The 22060-nt window shown below is 37.9% G+C and overlaps 1 protein-coding gene across 4 annotated transcripts in view; it reads left to right on the forward strand.

Moving 5' to 3' along the window:
* Pds5a (PDS5 cohesin associated factor A) overlaps nt 1-22060 on the forward strand; it is a 102524-nt gene that overhangs the window by 44850 nt on the left and 35614 nt on the right. For all 4 annotated transcript variants that reach the window (XM_048364886.1, XM_048364888.1, XM_048364887.1 and 1 more), the window contains exons 11-17: nt 1831-1976; nt 6331-6482; nt 7810-7923; nt 9665-9746; nt 14715-14763; nt 16172-16311; nt 21682-21797. In XM_048364886.1, the coding sequence (XP_048220843.1) occupies nt 1831-1976; nt 6331-6482; nt 7810-7923; nt 9665-9746; nt 14715-14763; nt 16172-16311; nt 21682-21797 (799 nt within the window). The remainder of the gene's footprint in view (nt 1-1830; nt 1977-6330; nt 6483-7809; nt 7924-9664; nt 9747-14714; nt 14764-16171; nt 16312-21681; nt 21798-22060) is intronic.

Consider the following 22060-nt stretch of genomic DNA (forward strand, 5'->3'; position numbering starts at 1 on the left):
TTGAACTCAGGACACTATGTTCTTGCTTAGCTTTTTCACTAGAGGCTGGCACTCACTCAACATTTGAATCACATTCAACTTTCAACTTTTGGCTGGTTATTTGGAAATAACAGTTTCAAAGGTTTGCATAGGCTGGCTTTGAACTGTGATCATCAGATCTTAGCCTCCCAAGTAGTTAGAATTATGGTTGTGAGCTACGGCTTCTGTCCTGCATGGTTTTCAAGTCATTATTTTTTATGGAATAGGAAATTATACATGTTTATAAAGTAAAATTACACCTGAAATCTTCATATTTTGGCCACTTGAAATATTTTGGAAACCATAGTTTGAGAAGGTACTAGAGTATGCCTTTTGGCATTGAATTTATTCACAAGTTATATCTTTCAATTAGCAGAGAAAGTAGTTGTCAGCGTGGTGCTGGTGCTCATGCCTATAATCCTAAGATACTCAGGAGGGCTGAGATCTGGGGATAGTGGTTCAAACCAGCTGGGGCAGGAAAGTCTGTGAAACTTTCATCTTCAATAAACTACTCAGAAAAGTCCAGCAGTAGTGGTATTGCTTAAAAGTAGAACACTAGACTTGAGTACAAAGAGGCTACTACCCAGGCCCTGAGTTAAAGCCCCAGGACTTAACCCCCCTACCACCACACACACACACTTTTGTCTTCTGGAAAAGTGATTACATTTTGATTAGACTAAAATTATTTATTCTTTAAACCTAGACCTATTAGATAGTACCAAATAAGTTTCCTTTTGTTTTTACTTTGTGTGATAAATTGCTGAAGAATGTGTTAACAGTTGTATTATACTCAATTTTATATCAATCACTTATCACCTAACTTCTTTTTTCTTTTCTTTTTTGTTTTTTTTTTTGCCAGTCCTGGGCCTTGGACTCAGGGCCTGAGCACTGTCCCTGGCTTCTTTTTGCTCAAGGCTAGCACTATGCCATTTGAGCCACAGTGCCACTTCTGGCCGTTATCTGTATATGTGGTGCTGGAGAAGTGAACCCAGGGCTTCATGTGTATGAGGCAAGCACTCTTGCCACTGGTCCATATTCCCAGCCCCTAACTTCTTTTTTCTATGTTTTCTTTTTTAGTCTCCCTCTCCCCCCCTTGTCTCTCGTCACTCGTCCTGGAGCTTGAACTCAGGGCCAGGGCACTGTCCCTGGGTTTTTTTGTTGTTGTTCAAAGCTAGCACTCTACCACTTGAGCTACAGCACCATTTTGGATCTGAGGATCATGTTTCAGAGCCAACCTGGGTAGGAAAGTCTGTGAGATTTCAGTTATTTACCAAAAAAGCCATAAGTGATGCTGTGGCTCAGTTGTTAGAGCACTAAAATAGCTCCAGGACAGCACCCAGGCTCTGAGTTCAAGCCCCAAGACCAGCACCATAAGAAAACAAACAAGCCAAACAAGGGCTGGGAATATGGCCTAGTGGCAAAAGTGCTTGCCTCGTGTACATGAAGCCCTGGGTTCAATTCCCCAGCACCACATATACAGAAAACAGCCAGAAGTGGCATTATGGCTCAAGTGGCAGAGTGCTAACCTTGAGCAAAGAGCCAGGGACAGTGCTCAGGCCCTGAGTCCAAGACCCAGGACTGGCCAAAAAAAAAAAAAAAAGCCAAACAACAGCAAAAAAAAAAAACTGTACTATGCAGAAATAAGGAGTTTTATGACTATCACAGAGTACTTACTATTGCGTTAAAATGATTTTCATTTGTGCAACATTTTACACTGTTTTAATTTGGACAAAAGCTTAAAACATTACTTTTTATCATTCTGAATCATGACAATTATGTGACATTTACTAAGTTTATTTTTCCTTCTTACAGAATATTTGAAGGTTAGATCACATGACCCAGAAGAAGCTATTCGCCACGATGTCATTGTTACTATAATAACAGCTGCCAAAAGAGATCTTGCCTTAGTAAATGACCAGCTACTTGGCTTCGTAAGGGAAAGGACACTGGATAAACGGGTAAAGTCTTAGGAACTTTATTCATTTCTAATTTACTGTGTTTAAAGTGTTTGCTAAATGAATTCATTATTTTCTGAAATAAAAATCATTATTCTTGTGAGTGTGGTGGCTCATGCTTATAATTCTCAGGTGGCTGAGATCTGAGAGCATCATAATTTGAATCCAGCTCAGGTAGATAAGAAACTCTTATTTCCGGGGCTGGGGATATGGCCTAGTGGCAAGAGTGCTTGCCTCGTATACATGAGGCCCTGGGTTCAATTCCCCAGCACCACATATACAGAAAACGGCCAGAAGTGGCGCTGTGGCTCAAGTGGCAGAGTGCTAGCCTTGAGCAAAAAGAAGCCAGGGACAGTGCTCAGGCCCTGAGTCCAAGCCCCAGGACTGGCAAAAAATAAATAAATAAATAAATAAATAAATAAATAAATGAAAATCGATTTGCTATATATGTTTTTCTGAGATAGATTCTAGAGTTTGAACTCACCCCTTCCACTTGCTAGGCAAGTGCTCTACCATGTGAGCCACACTTTCTGCCTTTTAAAATTATGCGGCAGTATCCAATGCCTAACGTATGAAACTGTAACCTCTCTGTACTTCAGTTTGATAATAAAAATTTGAAAAAAAAATGAAAATAAATAAAATTATGCGGCAGATAGCCTCCGGTACTTGTGTAAGGCAAGAGGTTTGGACCCTTTTCCCCTTTCCTATACCTCCCACATAACTGGGATTAAAAACATGAACAATCTTGCCTGCTTGCTGACTGAGGTGGGGTCCACTTCCTCAAGCAGCTGGAATAACAAGTATAAGCCACTATACCCCAGTTAATACACACTTGAAAATTAAAAAAAAAAAAAAAGAAAAGAAAATCTTATTTCCAATTACTCAGCAGAAAGCTAGACGTGGAGTTGCTTGAAGTGATAGAGTACCAGCCATGAGCAAAATGCAGATAGGTGAGATCCTGAGTATAAGCCCTAGTACCAGTGTACTTACACATACATACAGGTGCATTATTCTGTAACCGTTTTTCTGTGTGAAAATGAGATGACTAACAGTACTAAATTCTGATTTTTTGTTTGGGTATTTTTTTTTTTTTGCAGCAAGGTACTGCTACATTGTTCAGATTTTTGAACTATGTAAGCAAAGCTGATCTCAAACTTGTGATCCTTCTTGCTCAGATGCTATGGTGTTGAGATTAGTGACATACTGTATATCTTGTAGTTACTAGGAATGAATTCTTAAGATTCTGGAGCAGATAGCAATTGATCACCTATATTTATTTCTAATTGATGCCTTATTAGCTGAGTATGTCATTTCTGTAACTAAAAGAATATCGCGATGCCTTAGAAAGTTATGTTTCCATCATGCCTTCCCTAAGGTCAGCAAAAGCCATGTGCTATTTCCATCATTTGGTGGAGTTAGAAATATAGATATTGATGGCTCACACCTGGAATTCTAAACTACTTGGGAGGCTGAGTTCTGAGAATTAATTCAAAGCCAGCCAGGGCAAGAAAATTCCATGAGATTTTTTTTATCTCCAATTAACTGCAGAAAACTGGAAGTAGTGCTGTTGCTGAAAGGGTAGTGCACTCACCTTGAGCAAAAGAGCTCTAGGACAGCACCCATCCCGGCCCCAAGTTCCAGCCCCATGACAGACAACCCCCACAGTCAAATTTGCTAAAGCATAATGTCTGCCATAAGCCAAAAGACAGATAGGCAAGGCTGGTTGATTTAGGCATTTCCATGTACCAGCATCTGTAATAACAATTGCCTTATTGTGTGCTGTTTTATTTGACATTGTCGAAAACTAGCTGTCCTCTATAATTGTGTAGTTTAGGTGTATTTTCAGGATAGAAGAGCAGTTGGGTTTAAATGTAGCAAGAGATTCTATATTTTTGTTTTTATATAAATTCTAAAGTGACATGTTGAAAAAGATTCACACTAACTTGCTCAACTTTGAGGGATTTTTTTTTTTTTGCTTTAAATGAAATGAATTGCCAGCTTCCTCCCATTATTTAATTGCATACATAATTTCTGTCTTCTAGAAAAATGCTACTGCCATTAACTTTATAAAAGTGAGTAAATGACATCTGCACTGAAATTTCATGGTTTGGTCATAAGACCACCACCCACTAAAACATTTTCATGTCTGGATTTTGGTCTAATAATTTTGACATTTGTTTTCTCTCAATGTAAATAGAGGAATTACTGTTATATTTTATTGCTCATAGTTTTTTGTTTCTTGTAATGTCAAAAGACATCTCACATATAGCAACAGAGTTTTATTCCAGTTTTTCAATAAGCTGAAAACAAAATGGCAGAAATTTTATAGAACACCACCTTGAACCATATGCCACTGGAGCTACTTTTGCCATTATCATTTTAATTACTATTTTTACATCTTATGGTCACACTCTCACCATTCACTCTACGTTTTTATGGTATTTTTTCCCCACTGAGCATCCTGCTCCCATCACCTTTCTTCTCTAATAAAATTTCCTAGCTACGGCTGGGAATATGGCTTAGTGGCAAGAGTACTTGCCTCTTACACATGAAGCCCTGGGTTTAATTCCTTAGCACCACATATATAGAAAAAGCCAGAAGTGGCGCTGAGGCTCAAGTGGTAAAGTGCTAAGAAGCCGGGGACAGTGCTCAGGCCCTGAGTTCAAGGCCCAGGACTGGCAACAAACAAACAAAAACAACAGAGTTTCTTAGCTATCTTCTAGAAATCCTAGTGTCTTTTTTTATTTTTTATTTTTTATTTTTTTTTCCGCCCCAGTCCTGGTGCTTGGACTCAAGGCCTGAGCACTGTCCCTGGCTCTCCATTTTTGCTCTAGGTTAGCACCCTACCACGTGAGCCACAGTGCCACTTCTGACTTATGTTTATGTGGTGCTGAGGAATGGAACCAGAGCTTCATGCATGTTAGGCAAGCACTCTACCACTAAGCCACATTCCTAGCCCATCTCTCTCTCTTTTTTTTTTAAATTTTTATTGTCAAGGTGATGTACAGAGGGGTTAATTCCATATGTAAGGTAGTGAGTACATTTCTTTTTTTTGGCCTTTCCTGGGGCTTGGACTTAGGCCTGAGCACAGTACTGTCCCTGGCTTCCTTTTGCTCAAGGCTAGCACTCTGCCACTTGAGCCACAGCGCCACTTCTGGCCATTTTCTATATATGTGGTGCTGGGGAATTGAACCCAGGGCTTCATGTATATGAGGCAAGTGCTCTTGCCACTAGGCCATATTCCCAGCCCATGAGTACATTTCTTGTCGTACTTGTTACCCCCCCTCCCTAATTTTCTCCCACCTTCCATCCCACAACCCTCTGAATTTTTGTAGCCTTTACATTTCACCTTTCTAAGATTGTTTTACCTCTCAGAATTACTTTAGAGTTTTCAAGTAGGACTTGTTTGACTCTTGAACTTCTTTCTGTATTTGTCATATATGGTAATTAAGCCAAAAAGACCTTCTATTTTGAATTTGCTAACAACTCAATTTGTGTCATGAGTAAATTATTTTCATTCTTTTTCCAAAATAGAATTCTCCACACAAAATCATATAATATAGCATTCTTTTTGTCTGCATATTGCATCTTTATGTGTATTTACAAAAATGAATGGAATATATGCATTGTGTACACTAAATAAACTAAATCATCACAATCCAATCTGTGCTTGAGAAAAATGAAATGAACCTTACTTAAATACTTTGAAAAAATCTAATAACTGTGGAATTGTTAGCTTAGCTTATGTTCTTTTTTTTGGCCAGTCCTGGGCCTTGGACTCAGGGCCTGAGCACTGTCCCTGGCTTCTTCCCGCTCAAGGCTAGCACTCTGCCATCTGAGCCACAGCGCCCTCTCTGGCCGTTTTCCATATATGTGGTGCTGGGGAATCAAACTGAGAGATCCATGTGTAGGAGGCAAGCACTCTTGCCACTAGGCCATATTCCCAGCCCCTTATGTTCTTTTTTTTAACTATGGCTTGAACACAGAACTTTGTACCCTTGCTCATGGTAGTGTATTGCCACTTGTATCTGTTAATAATTCTTGTTTAAATTCTTGTCTTTTTAAATAAATTGTAATTGTATAAAGGGACTTCATCGTGATACTTAAAACTTGGAATCCTAGTGTCTTTTACCAACTATCCTTGGTGTCTTGAGCCACAGCGCCACTTAAAGCTTTCTCTGTTTACGTGGTACTAAGGAATCAAACCCGAGCTTTGTGCATGCTAGGCAAGCCACATTCCCAGCCCCTGTTGCAGATACATTTGTACATAAAATTGTAATCAACTGGTGAAACCTTAGCAGTGTTTGCAGATTAGCATAACGATTTAGTATCATCTAATAAATGTTATATTTTCTAGTGGCGAGTAAGAAAAGAAGCTATGATGGGTTTGGCTCAACTTTATAAAAAATACTGTCTTCATGGTGAAGCAGGAAAGGAAGCTGCAGAGAAAGTCAGCTGGATAAAGGACAAACTTTTACATATTTATTATCAGAACAGCATTGATGACAAGTGAGTCTAATACATTAGTTAAAGCCTGAATGTAATCATCTTTTCACTTAAATATGTCTATTTCATTTTTAAATAATATGTGTCTAAGTTTAGAAGTTATTTCTGCATATTTATATATTCTATATTTAAATAAGACTATCCATGATTGTATGGTAACCTAATAGTGAAATAAACATAGACTTTGGGGGGCATATTGGAGATAAAAATTTTACTCTGCCCCTTATAATTTATAATTCCTATGTCAGTTTTATATAAAAATGAGAGTCATGTCTTCCCTCCTGGATTTTCATGTGGATTAAATAAATATAAAGCATCATGGGTGCAGTGTCCATAATAATAAGCACTGATCATTTACTACAAGTTGTCCTGTTTGCAGTGCAATCTCTACCAATCAAGGAAATGCTGATTTGTGTTCATTCTATGAATCTATTTTGTATTATAACCTTTGGTTGTTATAAAATACTTTGCAATGTTTCATTGAATTGAGACTACTTAGTAATCACTGGGCATGTATTCCATTGGTAAAATGAAAAGCTCTTGTTTTCTTATTTCATTGATAGTGAGTAGAAGGTTTAAAGCAGCAGGAAGAATATTCTACTGTTCATAAGAAATTTAAAGAGAAGAAAAACCAAATGTGCACTTTTTTCAGCAAGTAAGAAGATAGATCCTCCTATTTTTACTACATGACAGTGTAGGAAAGAAGCAAATTATAGTTGGAGGAAGTTGATGTGTTTCTTGAGAATTACTTTTACCTGGAGTCATATCTTTATCATAGTCTTGACCTAATTTACTGGAGTTGGGGGCTTCTGAAAGAGGTGACAGCCTAACATTCTGTGTTTAAGAATAATTTTTAACTAAAGCTGGGCACTGGTGGATTGTGCCTGTAACCTTAGCAACTCAGGAGGTTGAGATCTGAGGAAAGACTGTGAGACTTATCTCCAAAAAAGCCTGAAATGGAACTGTTGCCCAAAGGTTTAGAGCACTAGCCTTGAGCATAAAGCTCAAGGGGACATTGCCTAAATCCTGACTTTAACCAGGACCAGTATATGTGTACGTGTGCACGCGTGCATGCACACATACAATATATATACAATACTTAAGCATTCTAGAACAAATGTTTCATAATGATAGATTACAGTGTATATAAGTAAAGCCACAGTACAAACTGTGTTAATTTGGAAATAACTACTGAAAACCTTCCAGTTAAAGGAACTGATCATTGTATATGTGCTTATAACTACCACTACTGGTGTACTTTAAAATGGTTTAAATGACTGTTGCCTCTTAATAATTATATTTGGGGGGGGATTTTGTTGTTGTTTTGTAGACTGTTAGTAGAGAAAATTTTTGCTCAGTATCTTGTTCCCCACAACCTGGAAACAGAAGAAAGAATGAAATGCTTATATTATTTATATGCTAGTTTGGATCCAAATGCTGTAAAGTAAGTTACTTTTCAAATGGCTGACTTATTTTCTTAAGTGGTGTTTATTTTTTTATATTAAAAATTATTATTCCTTACTTGCTTTCTTACTTATATATGTCGACACAGTGTCTTGCTATATGGCCCTGGCTAACCTTAAACTCTAGATAGCTCAGGCTGCCATAGGGTTGGTGATATTGGTATGACAGTCTGCCAAACACTGAAATTCTAGCCACGTACTCTGACACCACGTCTGGGCCCCCTCTCAAAAAAGAGAAAGAAAAAGAAATTAACATTACTGCAATTATAAATATAATGTTCTTGATGGTTTCCCTTCCTCTAGGTACATGTTTAGTTATTATGTCTCTAGTCTCTTGATCTGGAGCCATGTTTAATTTTTTCTTAGTTTTTATGTGTTGTGGAAGAGTTTGCAAACAAGTCACGTGTTTTATGTTATATGGTCTCAATTCAGATTCTTCCATTATTTCCTTATTCTTAAACCAGAGGTTGGGAACTTTAAACAAACAAAAAACCATGGGCCATTTGTGACAGTTGAAGAGGGCAGTATAAAATTATCAGCACAGTCTAATGGTCTCAATCAGCTGACAAGCATATTTGTCTTTTCCATTATGTACCAAATAATTTTGAGGGCTTTACACAGCCTGTGGACTGGATTTTTCTCATCCCTGTCTTAGACTAAGATCATGTCTTTTCAGCAGAAATTCTGTGCGAGTAATCTTATATCCCTGATGTACCACATCAGCAGATGTTAACCATCATTCTTTTAAAGCTTTACAAATGAGTAACAGTGCTGACTCCTGGTGGAAAAAACAATGCTGGTCTACTGTTTTTATCAGTCACTGTACATATCAATCCCAAATAGTCAGATACAGTAACTTTCTAGTGAGTATCTGTGAGAAAAGAAAGTTTATATTTATAGAAAAAGAGAATAAATCCATCTAAGGTGTTTTTTTTGAAATGTATTCCTTACCTGATGTATAGAAATGATAATTCCTCTATACATTACCTTAATAATAACAATTTTAAAAAATAAGTTTTTTGTTTTTTTTTTTAGAATCTGCATCACTTGTTTGTTTTGTTTTTGTTGCCAGTCCTGGGGCATGGACTCAGGGCCTGAGCACTGTCCCTAGCTTACTTTTTGCTCAAGGCTAGCGCTCTATCACTTGAGCCACAGTGTCTCTTCTGGCTTTTTTCTATATATGTGGTGCTGAGGAATCGAACCCAAGGCTTCATGTATACGAGGCGAGCACTTTACCACTAGGCCATATTCCCAGCCCAATCTGCATGACTCACTTGTAAAATAGTTTTATTTTTTGTGCTTCAAACCCTTGATATGGGATTATCCCTAAGTCTGTCTTTTTGTTCTGCTTCTTGTCTGTAATACATTACAGGTTCTGTATGTTCCCTACTCCCACTCTGTACTTGAGAATGCCACGCTTTCAGACATTTTATCTTTCCTGGTCTAGAGCTTTCAAAAGCGTAATTGTTAACTGACCCTTGTGAACTCTCATTGGTAGAGGCCTTTCCTAGCATTCATGAGGCTTTGGATTTGATTCTCAGCATAGTACTTACTGAAAACTAAGAAATTCCTTTTATGAAAATCCTTACATTTACCATTTGTACTGTCTTAAATCCTCTGAAGTTACTTATTAAAAATTTTATGTAGATGTACAAAAATAATGTATACATATCAGACAGTAAGGAAAGTTATGTCAAATAATGTATTTTTATGTGTTTACAGAGCTCTCAATGAAATGTGGAAGTGTCAGAACATGCTTCGGAGTCACGTACGCGAATTATTGGATTTACACAAGCAGCCTACCGTAGGTTCATGGTTTGTTTAAAGTCATCAATTATTTTTGGTGTTCACCTTTTTTTTTTTAATAGTACTATATAATGAAGCAAGAAAAAAGTATCTTGAATGTTCTGTTGTCCAAATGTTAGTTAAACATAATTTCTATAGTTGCCCAGGTTAAATTGTCATTTTAGGTCAATAGAATAAATTCTTATTTTCTGGAATGGACAAAGAAGTGGTTTGTAAAATTTGGTTGCTGTCTTTCTTGCCTAAGCTACCTTCTTAAGATCTTCGCCTCTTGCTTATAGGAATGAGTCACCACCACCCAGCCACCTTTTGAGTTAACTTGCTAAGATAGGAGCTATTAACCAACAAACGTTATATAGATCTCATGACCCATGCATACTAGAGCAAGTCTATCTGTAAATGACCTGATAGTAAATTGTTAAGGTGTTCCAATAAAAGCTAATTTACAAAAATAAGTTTCTCTCAATCAGCTTGGAGGAGATTACCACCTTCATATAAAAATATTAAACTTTAGTATAATTAAACTCACAATACAGTAATTGTGATTGCAGAGTGGAAAGTAATTTTAGGAGGGAAAGCTAGTCTTGTGTTTGTATGTATGTACATGCGTGTGTGTACATATGCACGTGTGCCAGTCCTGGGTTTTAGTGAGAGCCTCAGTGCTATCCCTGAGTTTTTTTTGGCAAAGGCTCTGTCTGTATCACTTGAACCACAGCTCCACTTCTTGCTTTTTTGATAGTTTCTTGGAGATAAGAGAGTCACAGATATTTTTCCTGGGCTGGCTTTCAACTGTGATCCTCAGATCTTAGCCTCCTGAGTAACTTGGATTACAAATGTGCCTGGCAAGGGCATGGTACTGGTGTTTGAACTCACATCTTTTTTCTTTGCCACTGCAGTTCTTTTTGCTTTAGATTATGTTTTTGTGTGTATGTACACACGTGCAAATATAGATATAAAGGCTTGAACTAATACCTTTACTCGCTTGGTTGGCTTTTTCTCTCACAGCTGTCACTCTACCACTTGAACCCTCCTCTAGTTCTGATTTATTTGTTTCTTCTGCTTTTATTTTTTGTGCTTGTAGTGGGGTTGAACTCAACATGTCCCTTAGAATTTTTTACTGAAGTCTAGCACTTTTTTTTTTGTGTGTGTGTGTGTTTTTTTTTGGCCAGTCCTGGGCCTTGGACTCAGGGCCTGAGCACCTTCCCTGGCTTCTTCCCGCTCAAGGCTAGCACTCTGCTACTTGAGCCACAGCGCCCCTTCTGGCCGTTTTCCATATATGTGGTGCTGGGGAATCAAACCGAGAGCTTCATGTGTAGGAGGCAAGCACTCTTGCCACTAGGCCATATTCCCAGCCCCCTGGTCTAGCACTTTTATCAGTGTCTGTTGAGCATCACTGTTGAACTTTTTCACCCTTTTCCCAATGAGTTCTATACCCTTCCTCAAACCCTCCCAATGATACACACATACACACACACACACACACACACACACACACACAAATACACCATACATAAAGAATAGACAATCATAAAAAATTAAAAAAAGATTCTTCCATGTCTTGGTGTTTATTTGATATATATATTAAATACATACATACATAAATACATAAATATAAAGAGGCACATAGGCATTGCTGTGCTTCTCTCCTAAGAATATCATCTTTTGGTCTCATTGTGTGTCATATCCCAAGGTAGTTTTGATTTCCACGTGTCAGAGAGAACATGCACCATTTGTCTCTCTGAGCTTGGCGTACTTCACTTACAATGATTTGTTCTAGTTCATACATCTCTCTGCAAATGGCATAATTTTATTTCTAATGGCTGTGCAAAATTGCGTATGGATAGCACATATTTTGTATCCACTTATCTATTGTGGGGCATCTGGGCTGCTTGCATACTTTGGCTATTAAAAACAGTGTGACATTGAACATGGGTGTGCAGGTGTCTTTATCATAGCTTGGCTTAAGGTGTTCAGAGTGGATGCTCAGGAGTGGTATGGCTGGCTTGCTTATAGGGAAGATCTGTGTTTAGTGTTTTTTTTTTGAGGAACGTCTGGACAGTTGTCTAGAGTGGTTCTAGTAGTTTACATTGCCACCAGTAGTGCAAGTATTCCTTTTTCCCCACATCTCCGCCACCATTTGTTGTTGCTTGAATTCATAATGTTGGCCAATCTAACTGGGGTGAGATAGAATCTCAGAGTTGTTTTGATTTGTATTTCCTTTATGGCCGGGGATGATGAGCCTCACATCACGTGTTTCACTGCCATTCTTTCCTCCTCTTCTGAGTAGTCTTTCGTTAGCACCTTTGCCTATTTTGGTTTATTAGTTTGGGCAGGGGTTAGTTTCTTGAATTTATATATATATATATATATACATACATACATACATACATACATACATACACACATGTATATATATATATAGGATATCCTTTGATATATTTCTCATAAAGATCTCCTGGTCTGTTGGCTATATTTCTAGTTTAGAAATGTCCTTAACAGTGCAGAAACTTATTTTGATGTAGTACCATAAGTCTCAGTTACTATAATCCTAGAACTATAAGTTCTTATGTTTCTCCTACTCCTACAGTAATTTCAGAGTTTTAGGTCTAATGTTGAGGTCTTTGATCCACTTTGCATTGGCACTAGTGCATGGTAATAAACAGGGATCTACTTTTAGTTTTCTGCCTATGGATACCCAGTTTTCTCAAGGCCAACATTTTTTTTTTTTTTTTTGGCCAGTCTCCTGAGACTTGCTCTGGGCTTGGGCACTGTCCCTGGGCTTTTTTCTCAAGGCCGGCACTTTACCACTTGAGCCACAATGCCACTTCTGCCTCTTTCTGTGGTACTGAGGAATCAAATTCCTAGCTCTCAATACCAACTATTGAAGAGACTATTTTTTTTTTTACACTGTATGTCCTTTGCTCCCTTTTCAAATAGTAGATAACTATAAGTACTTGGTTTTATTTCTTTGTCTTCAGGGTGTTTGTTTTTGTTTTGTCATGGGGCTTGAACTCTGGGCTTGAACTTTGAGCCCCAGTGCTACTTCCTCAGCATTACTTTCTAAATCTAGAATTACTTTGGCTTTCCTAGGTCTTTTGTTGTTCCATATGAATTTTTGGATTGTTTTCTATATCTCAGTAAAAGAATGGCATTGGGGCTCGATGGGGATTGCATTGAATTTTATATCATTTTTGGTAGTATGGCCATTTTTACAATGCTCATTCTACCTATCCGTGAACATAAAAGGTCTATCTAGTTCCTGGTGTGCTCTTCAATTTCTTTTTTCAAATCTTTATAGTTTTCACTATAAAGATCTTTTACACCTTTGCTTAGGTTTGTTCCTAAGTTTTTTTTGTTTTGTTTTATTTTTTTGAGGCTCTTGAAAATGAGTTGTAGTTGTTTTCCTAATTTCCCTTTTTGAAAATGAGTTGTAGTTGTTTTCCTAATTTCCCTTTTTGCTTGTACATTGTTGGTATGCAGAAAGGCTACAGATTTTTGTGGGTTGATTTTGTATCTTGCTACTTTGCCAAAGTGGTTGATCAGTTCTAGGAGCTTGACTTCTTTCCTTATGTAAATCCCTTTTATGTCCTTTCTTTGCCTTATTCTGCTAAGAATTCCAGAACTATATTGAAGAAGAGTGGAGAGAATGGACATCCTTGCCTTGCTCCTGATGTTAGGGGAAATGGTTTGTTTTTCACATTCAGTGTGATATTGGTTGTTGGTCTGTCGTTTGTAGCCTTTATTATTTTAAGGAATGTCCCATTTATTCCTAGCTTCTCCAAAGCTTTTAACATGAGTGGATGTTGTATTTTTTTTTGGCCAGTCCTGGGCCTTGGACTCAGGGCCTAAGCACTGTCCCTGGCTTCTTCCCGCTCAAGGCTAGCACTCTGCCACTTGAGCCACAGCGCCGCTTCTGGCCATTTCCTGTATATGTGGTGCTGGGGAATCGAACCTAGGGCCTCGTGTATCCGAGGCAGGCACTCTTGCCACTAGGCTATATCCCCAGCCCCTGGATGTTGTATTTTATTGAAGGTTTTTTCCTGCATCTACTGAGCTGATAGTATGGTTCTTGCCTTTGGCTCCCAATAGGTTATTTTTTTTTTCAATTGGGTCTTTGTTTTTTGTTCTTTTTTTTTTTTTTTTTTTTTTTTTTTTGGTGCTGGTCCAGGGACTTGAACTCAGGCCTGAGCACTGTCTCTGAGCTTTTTTGCTGTGGGTAGGGCTTTAGTACTAGAGCCACACCTTCATTTCTAGCTTTTTCATGGTTAATTGGAGATGAGTGTCACAGACTTACTTTCCTGTCATGCTGGCTTTGAACTGTGATCCTAGGTTCTCAGCATCCTGAGTAGCGAGGATTACAGGTGTGACTAGTGGCACCCAACATTTTTTGTTTTGCTTTCTGGTACTGTGATCCTCCTACCTATGCTTTCCATGTTGCTTATATTACAGGCATGTACCACCATGCCAAGTTTGTTATTTGAGTTGTGGTCTTACTACCATCATGTCTGAGCTAGATTCTGGAGGCAATCATCCCAATCTCTGCCACCTAATTAGGTGGAGCTACAAGTCTAAGCTTTTGTGCCTGGCCCCTTATTCTGAATTCTACTGAAAAAGGATCTTCGTATGCTGCCCAGGCTAGTCCCAAACTTAGGAACTTTCATGATACTGCTGCTTTATTCTCCTGAGTAGCTGTGACAAGAGTCACTCAGCTATTTGGCTATTCTATTATTAATATTTTAATGCTTTACTGCTAACAACTCCTTTCTATCTATTTTGTCTTAATAGTTGTTATTTCTCAGTACTGTAGTTCTTTGCTGTCAACTTAGGGTGTAGATATCTCAAGCTATTTTCCAGTGGGTACATTGTGATTTTTAAATATAACTCACTGCACAGTAATGAGAGTTGATTTTTCTTGGAGAAATTTAATACATGTGACTCCTTGTTTTTCTGTTTCTGTTTTAAATTTCAGTCAGAGGCTAACTGTTCTGCCATGTTTGGGAAACTGATGACCATAGCAAGTGAGTATATCAAATTCACTAATTTATCCAATGTGAATGAAGTTTTTCAAAAAGCAATTCTGTATGATGGAAGGCGTAACATTGATGAAGAAGGATTGTACTTATAAACTGATTTGTTGAATTGAAACTCTTTTGTACAACTACTTAAAGGTAACAAAAAGGAAATAATCCTCACCCTGATTCCTTACAAGAATCAGTTTGTCTGATTTTCTCTTGAATTGCTTAGTGTTTCTTTTGAAATGTGATTTTTGTTGTAATTATTAAGATGTTATTCAGAGGGGTTAACATTTTATAAATCAGTAATGGGTACTTTTTTTTGGGGGTGGGTCGGTTGTGGGGCTTGAACTCAGGGCCTAGGTACTGTTGCCAAGTTTTTCACTCAAGGCCAAAACTCTAGCACTTTTGAGCCACAGTTCCACTTGTGGTTTTCTATTAGTTAATTGAAGATAAGAGTTGTTCAACATTTTTTTGTTTTGTTCCATTCTAGCTCTTCTCCCCCCCCCCCCCCTTTTCTGGTGATTTACAAAAGAAAGCAAGCTGCTCAGAATGCCCAGGAAAGATGGAGCGGGGGGTGAGCGGGGGGTGCCAAAAGTCTGGGTAGTCTGGATCATCTGGGACTCTTAAATAGGAACCCCAAAGTACTCGTGTGGAAGGGTCCCCGAGTTCTCAACCTCAGACCCTGCTCCTCTCCTCCTTTGGCCATGGTGATGGCAGAGAAGAACTTCCAGCCCCGTTTCTTCCTGGAGAGGAAAACTCATCTGGCTTTGCAGAGAAAGGCTCCCCTTACGCTCATAGTGCATTATCTACCACGTGCTGTAGGATATCACATTTAAAAGGACAAAAAATGTAAAATACTTATTCATTAATATTATTGAGAGTATATGCTTTCCAGACTGAAGTGATTCATTCATTATTCTAGTCCTGCTTTAGTCCTTTGTAATTTGTGGCAATTATGTTTTTCTTTTTAATACAAAAAATGTATAAAAATAAAAACTTGAAAAGGCAAAAAAAGAGCCTCACAGACTTTTCTGCCTGGGCTAGCTTTGAACCTTGATCCTCAGATCTCAGCCTCCTGAGTAGCTAGGATTACAGGTGTGAGCCACCAGTGCCCAGTGTTTGAAAAATGTTATCTAGGCCTGGGCGCTGTCCCTTAGCTTTTTTTTGCTCAAGGCTAGTGCTCTACCACTTGAGCCACTGTCCCACTCCAGGCCTTTTCTGAATAATTGGAGATAAAAGTCTCACAGACCTTGCTGCCCAGGCTGGCTTCTAATGGGTATCCTCAGTCAGATATCTGCTTCCTGAGAAGCTAGGATTACATACACCTGGCTACCCTTTGACTTATGAAGAAACTTAATTTCAACTTAGTAGTTTTTCTTTACTAATAGTTATTCACTCTTAATTTTTGTAGAGAATTTGCCTGACCCTGGAAAAGCGCAAGATTTTGTGAAGAAATTTAACCAGGTTCTTGGTGATGATGAGAAACTGCGGTCTCAGTTGGAGTTACTAATCAGCCCAACCTGTTCGTGCAAACAAGCAGATGTTTGTGTGGTTAGTAAATGTTATTTTTACTTTCAGTTATAGAAATATTTCATTAAAGTCCTTTTTACATTCACTGTTTGTATAAACAAAATTGTGAGGATTTCGATACTGAAGTGTGTATCTGTGTTCAACCTAGTTCTCTTGACTGTATACTCTTGACTATGCACTCTTGAGATCTAACTAACAGGGATCTATCTAAGCCCAAGAAATTGTGTTTGGGAATTGAACAAGATAAAGTATTTTTTATTTAGTGGACACTCACTGATGAATGCTAAGAATTTTCTAAATGGCATTTACATTCCTATGTATTAACATGAAATAATCCCTGTCAACAGATTATCTATCTAAATGTCTGTGTATGTGGTTTCACTTACAGATAAGGCAAATTCCTATGTAAACTTTTGTCCTCATTTTGTTCTTGGACTCCATATTTTGTAGAAAACCATGAAACTATCAAGAAAGAAAACTTCATCTGTTTATTTATTCAGCATTTTAAGAGACAGGGTCCTAGGTTTGAATTCAGCTATGCCATTTAATACCAATGTGACATTTAGTAAGTTACTCAATGTTTTTAGCTTATTTTTCTCACCTGTATATACTAACAGTTTTATATGGCCTTGGATTGAAATAGAGTGTACACCTTTATAGTATTCATATACAATAAATATTATTTTGGCTCCAGGCTTACAGAGGTAAGTAAGAGAAAGATAGTTATTTGAGAAAGAGCTATTTCAAGCCAACCTCTGCTTGCTGTATAGCATGCCATGGCTTGTTTATTTTTATGTTTATGTTTTTGTTTGTCATGGGGATTGAACTCAGGGCCTGAGTGCTGTCCCTGAATTCTCCTTGCTCAAGGCTAGCTAGCATTCCAAAGCTGTGAGTCACAATACCACTCTTGGTTTTCTGGTGGTTAATTAGAAATAAAAAGAGTCCCACAGACTGTCCTTGGGCTGGCTTTAAACCGTAATCTTCTGATCTCAGTCTTCTCAATAGGAGGGGTCTTCACTACTTCCCCCCCCAAGTTGGCCTTGGGGCACAGTCTTTTCTCTGGCTCCCAAGTAGTTGGAATTACAAGTATACCACATTTGGCTGCATCCTTGTATTTCTGAGCTAGAGGCTTTGCTGATAATATTTAAGGATTTTATTTACATCCTTCAGTTTTGAATTTCAGACTATTGTCCTACAGAAAAATCTACCATAAATACATATATGCGTGTCTTCAAATGATAAGGATTTTAGCTTAACATGTCTGTTTATATGTGCAATGCATCTTGATCACTGTCACTTCTTTCATCATCCCCATCCCCACTTACCTTGTAAAGTTTCCTAGTGCCATTATCATATATGTACATTGTGGATTATGACTGTTTGCCCACCATTCCCCTCCATTTGTCTACCTACTACTTGAATCCTAGAGTAAAATAGGCTTGAAAATACTTGAGATATCTGTACAGACCAAAAATATAAAAGTACATGTGTAAAACAGATGACTGACCAAAATAATCCTGTAATTATATGTTACACAGTGCCAAGAAGTGGTTTCTGGTTTTAGAAATCAGGGAAATAAATCCATGTTGTATGTCTGTAATCCAAGGCAGAATAATAGTTGGAGACCAGCATGTCTCTGTGTAAAAATAAATAAATAAAAGTCTTCATGCCTTTTTCCAGAATTCCTCTCATCATTTTTTCCTTTTCCCTGTGGGCTATTTAATCTTAGTTATATATTTTCTCTCATATCTTTGTTCTCCTCTATGAGCCAGGCTGGGCACTGGTGGCTCATACCTGTAATCCTAGCTACTCAGTAGGCTGAGATCTGAGGATCATGATTTAAAGCCAGTGTAGGCAGGCAAGATTGTGAGACTGTTATCTCCAGGTAACTACCAGGAAGCCAGAAGTACAATTGTGGCTCAAATGGCAAAATGTTAGACTTGAGCACAAATCTCGGGCAGTACCCAGGCTCTTGAGTTGAGTATAATATGTAAGCCAGGCCTATAAGCTTGGCTACTCAGGAATCTGAAATCTGAGGATCATGGTTCAAAGCCTACTTGGGTAAGAAAGTCTGTGAAACCCTTACCTCCAATTAACCATAAAAGTTAGAAGTAGAGCTGAGTCTCAAGTGGCAGGCTGTTAGCTTTAAGCAACAAATCTCTTGAATTCAAACCCAGGATTGTCACGAGGTAGAGAGAGTAGGGAGGAAAGAGAAGAGGGACATGAATACAGATTTTATTTAGTCAGCAGATTTTAATTATTTTGATCCCATCTTTCAGGGATCCTTTCACTTCACAAGAGGTGGACATAATTCAGTAATAGAGCTTATAGATTATATATCTACTAGTTCCTTTCTTAGTCTAAGTTCTATTTTTGAAAAGCTTTTAGGAAACTTTTTAGCAAAGCATATTAATAGAGACACATTAGGCTAATGTGTGTCGTGTGTGTCCCCGCATGCATGTGCATATGCCTGTATACATGTATGTAGTGATGACTGTACAAGAGGGTCTGTAATACTGTATTTCATTTTGACTTTAAGTTTTATGTATCCACATGTAGATTGTAAAAAAGGACAGCATACTTGTCAGATTCAGCCTTGTTTGCTGGTTTATATTGCTTTGTTTTTCTATGAAGGCGACTTTCGAATTTTGTGGGGTTTCTTGTTTTTTTTTTTTTTTTTTTTTTTTTGCCAGTCTTGGAGCTTGAACTCATGGCCTTAACACTGTCCCTGGCTTCTTTTTGCTCAAAGCTAGCACTCTTACTACTTGAGCCACAGTGCCAATTCTGGCTTTTTTCTATATATGTGGGGCTGACGAATCAAACCCAGGGCTTCATGTATACAAGGCGAGCACTTTACCACTAGGCCATATTCCCAGCCCCAGGCGACTTTCGAATTTTAAGATTTTCTAAAAAGTTTAGAATTTACTAAGATAGTCCTAAATCTGTACAACTTAGTACTATATTTCGGTGCGTCACTTTCATTATAGTGACTTTGAGGCTGGCCAGGCCATAGTAACTACATTTTGTCTGGAACAGGAGAGACACCTGCCAGGATTATTCTTAGGAAGTTCACAAATATTATTTTGTCACTTGATCACATGTCCTCCAACATGTCCAATCCTGTTATAATTCACTACATAATTTTGTGCTTCAGATGACAATATTATTGTAGGCCGTTTCTTGCTCAGCTTATGTGTTAAATGACAAAAACAAGCAATGTGATAAGTCATATGCCTTGGTAATGCAAAAGTGCATGACTCATTCCAGTTAGGATTGGAAATAAATAAGGGAATTGCTCATTATAAGTAACTCAGGACTTGAGTCTAATGGGGTAAGTTGGAATTAGACTAGTGTATGGAGAATGACTATTGGATTTTAGCTTGTATGACTGGGCATCAGAAGAAATAGTATGGTATAATAAGTATATAAGGTAAGATAAGCCTGTGTGGCCTCTGAGTTGTGTTGAGATATCTGGGATTCAGGATTTAGTTCAGTTAAATATCCTTGAGACGATTGGAAGGAATACTTGCTAGGATTTTTGTTGTTGTTTTGTACCATTTCTGGATCTTGAACTCAGTGTCTAGGCTATGTCCCCAGAGACTTTTTTTTTTTTTTTTTTTTGCTCAAGGCTAGTCTACCACTTGAGCCCACAGCTCCATTTTCAGCTTTTTGGAATTTAATTGGAGATAAGAGTCTCAACTGAGTTTCCTGCTTAGGCTGATGTTGAACTGTGATCCTCAGATCCCAGCCTCCTTAATAGCTAGGACTATAGGCATGATATACTGGACCCCAGCCAGCCCTCCTACCTCGATCCCCATATTTCAGTGAAAATGATATACATGACACGTTAGTCTAAAAGATAAGCCTTTGGAAATTCCTTGGTGGAAATTTGTGTGCCCTTACCATACAGATCCGATCTGCAAATTGTTGCAAATTGTACTTGTTAATATTAAATCCTCTTAGGAATTACTTTGATTGGTTAAGGAAAAAAATGTGTGACAAGGATTCATATGCACAGGAAATGATTCTTTAAAAAGATGGAATTTATTATTTATTTATTTGCTTCTAGTGGTCCCTTATTACCTTTTTTTAAATTAAATTTTATTGACAAGGTGATATACAGAGGGGGTACAGTTACATAAGGTAGTGAGTGCATTTCTTGTCTTATTTGTTACACTCTCCCTCATTTTTCTTTACCTTCCCTAGTTCATATAAGCATATATTCAATATCCAGTGTACCATAATCATGTACAATGACCACAGCGGGTATGCCAAAGGAAATTCACTTAGTACGCTAAACATAGTGACAGCAATAAAATAAAAAGATGGAATTTATTAATAATTAAAATTCTAAAGGAGGAAGTTTGAGGTTCTCATTCCTGGACTGTTTCTTCTTCTGTAAAACTTTTCAATATTTCCCTATCCTACCCTTTTCTTTGACACTAGATTTCTCTTATGTTGTCCAGTTTGGTTTCAAGTAGCTTTTCATGAAGCTGAAGCAAATCTCCTGCTTCACTCTCCTAAGTAGCTAGGACCAAAAAATATATGACATTGTGGTTAGCTATTAGAAAACAAGGTTTCAGGGCCGGGAATATGGCCTAGTGGCAAGAGTGCTTGCCTCGTATACATGAGGCCCTGGATTCGATTCCTCAGCACCACATATACAGAAAATGGCCAGAAGTGGCAATGTGGCTCAAGTGGCAGAGTGCTAGCCTTGAGCAAAAAAGAAACCAGGGACAGTGCTCAGGCCCTGAGTTCATGCCCTAGGACTGGCCAAAAAAAAAAAAAAAAGAAAAGAAAAGAAAACAAGGTTTCATCAAATTTTAAAATAAGAGAACCTACTTGCGAGGGTATTATTTGTTTTTTTTCAAAAATAGTACATTTAAAAGGTTATTCTAAGCAATTTCATGGGAGAAATATGGGATAAAAGCAAAAATCACTCCAAAATCACTTTCCCTTGCATTCTCTACTGTCCAGATTTTCTATTGGTTACTGAAAGTATAAGTTTCTTTTGTTTTATTAGTCGTGGGGCTTGGACTTTGGGCCTGGGCGCTTTCCCTAAGTTCTTCAGCTCAAGGCTAACGCTCTACCACTTGAGCCACAAGCACCACTCCTGATTTTCTGGTGGTTAATTGTAAATAAGAATGTCATAGACTTTCCTGCCCCGGCTGGCTTTGAACCATGATCCTCAGATCTCAGCCTTCTAAGTAGCTAGGATTACAGGTGGGAGCTACCAGCGCCTGGCTGAAAGTATAAATTTTAATATGGGTCTAAAAGAGAAAAATACTTCTGCAGGTTTTAAGTCCTTAATATTTTTATACCTACAATATTTTTATTTGGAAAAATATGCAAGTAAACCATACACAAAGTAATACTCTTTTCTTTCTATAGAGAGAAATAGCTCGGAAACTTGCAAATCCTAAGCAGCCAACTAATCCTTTTCTAGAGATGGTCAAATTTCTGTTGGAACGAATTGCACCTGTACACATTGATTCAGAAGCCATAAGGTAAGCTAGGGAATAAATATACTGAAAAATGATTTTAGCCTTAAACTACAATATTGTAAGTAAGTTCAAATTCTGGAACCCTACACAGAACTAAAAAACATTCCCTGTAACCCTCTCCTAATGGTAATAGTACATGGCCTTTTCATATTGAAAGAGTTTTCATCTTGTCAAATATGGCTTTTTATGATGTATTACTTAAGTTTTTGGACAGCCAGACACCAGAGGTTCTTTCTTAATTTTAGCTACTCAGGTGGCTGAGACAA

The sequence above is a fragment of the Perognathus longimembris genome, chromosome 16 (assembly GCF_023159225.1).
Source record: "Perognathus longimembris pacificus isolate PPM17 chromosome 16, ASM2315922v1, whole genome shotgun sequence".
NCBI lineage: Eukaryota > Metazoa > Chordata > Mammalia > Rodentia > Heteromyidae > Perognathus > Perognathus longimembris.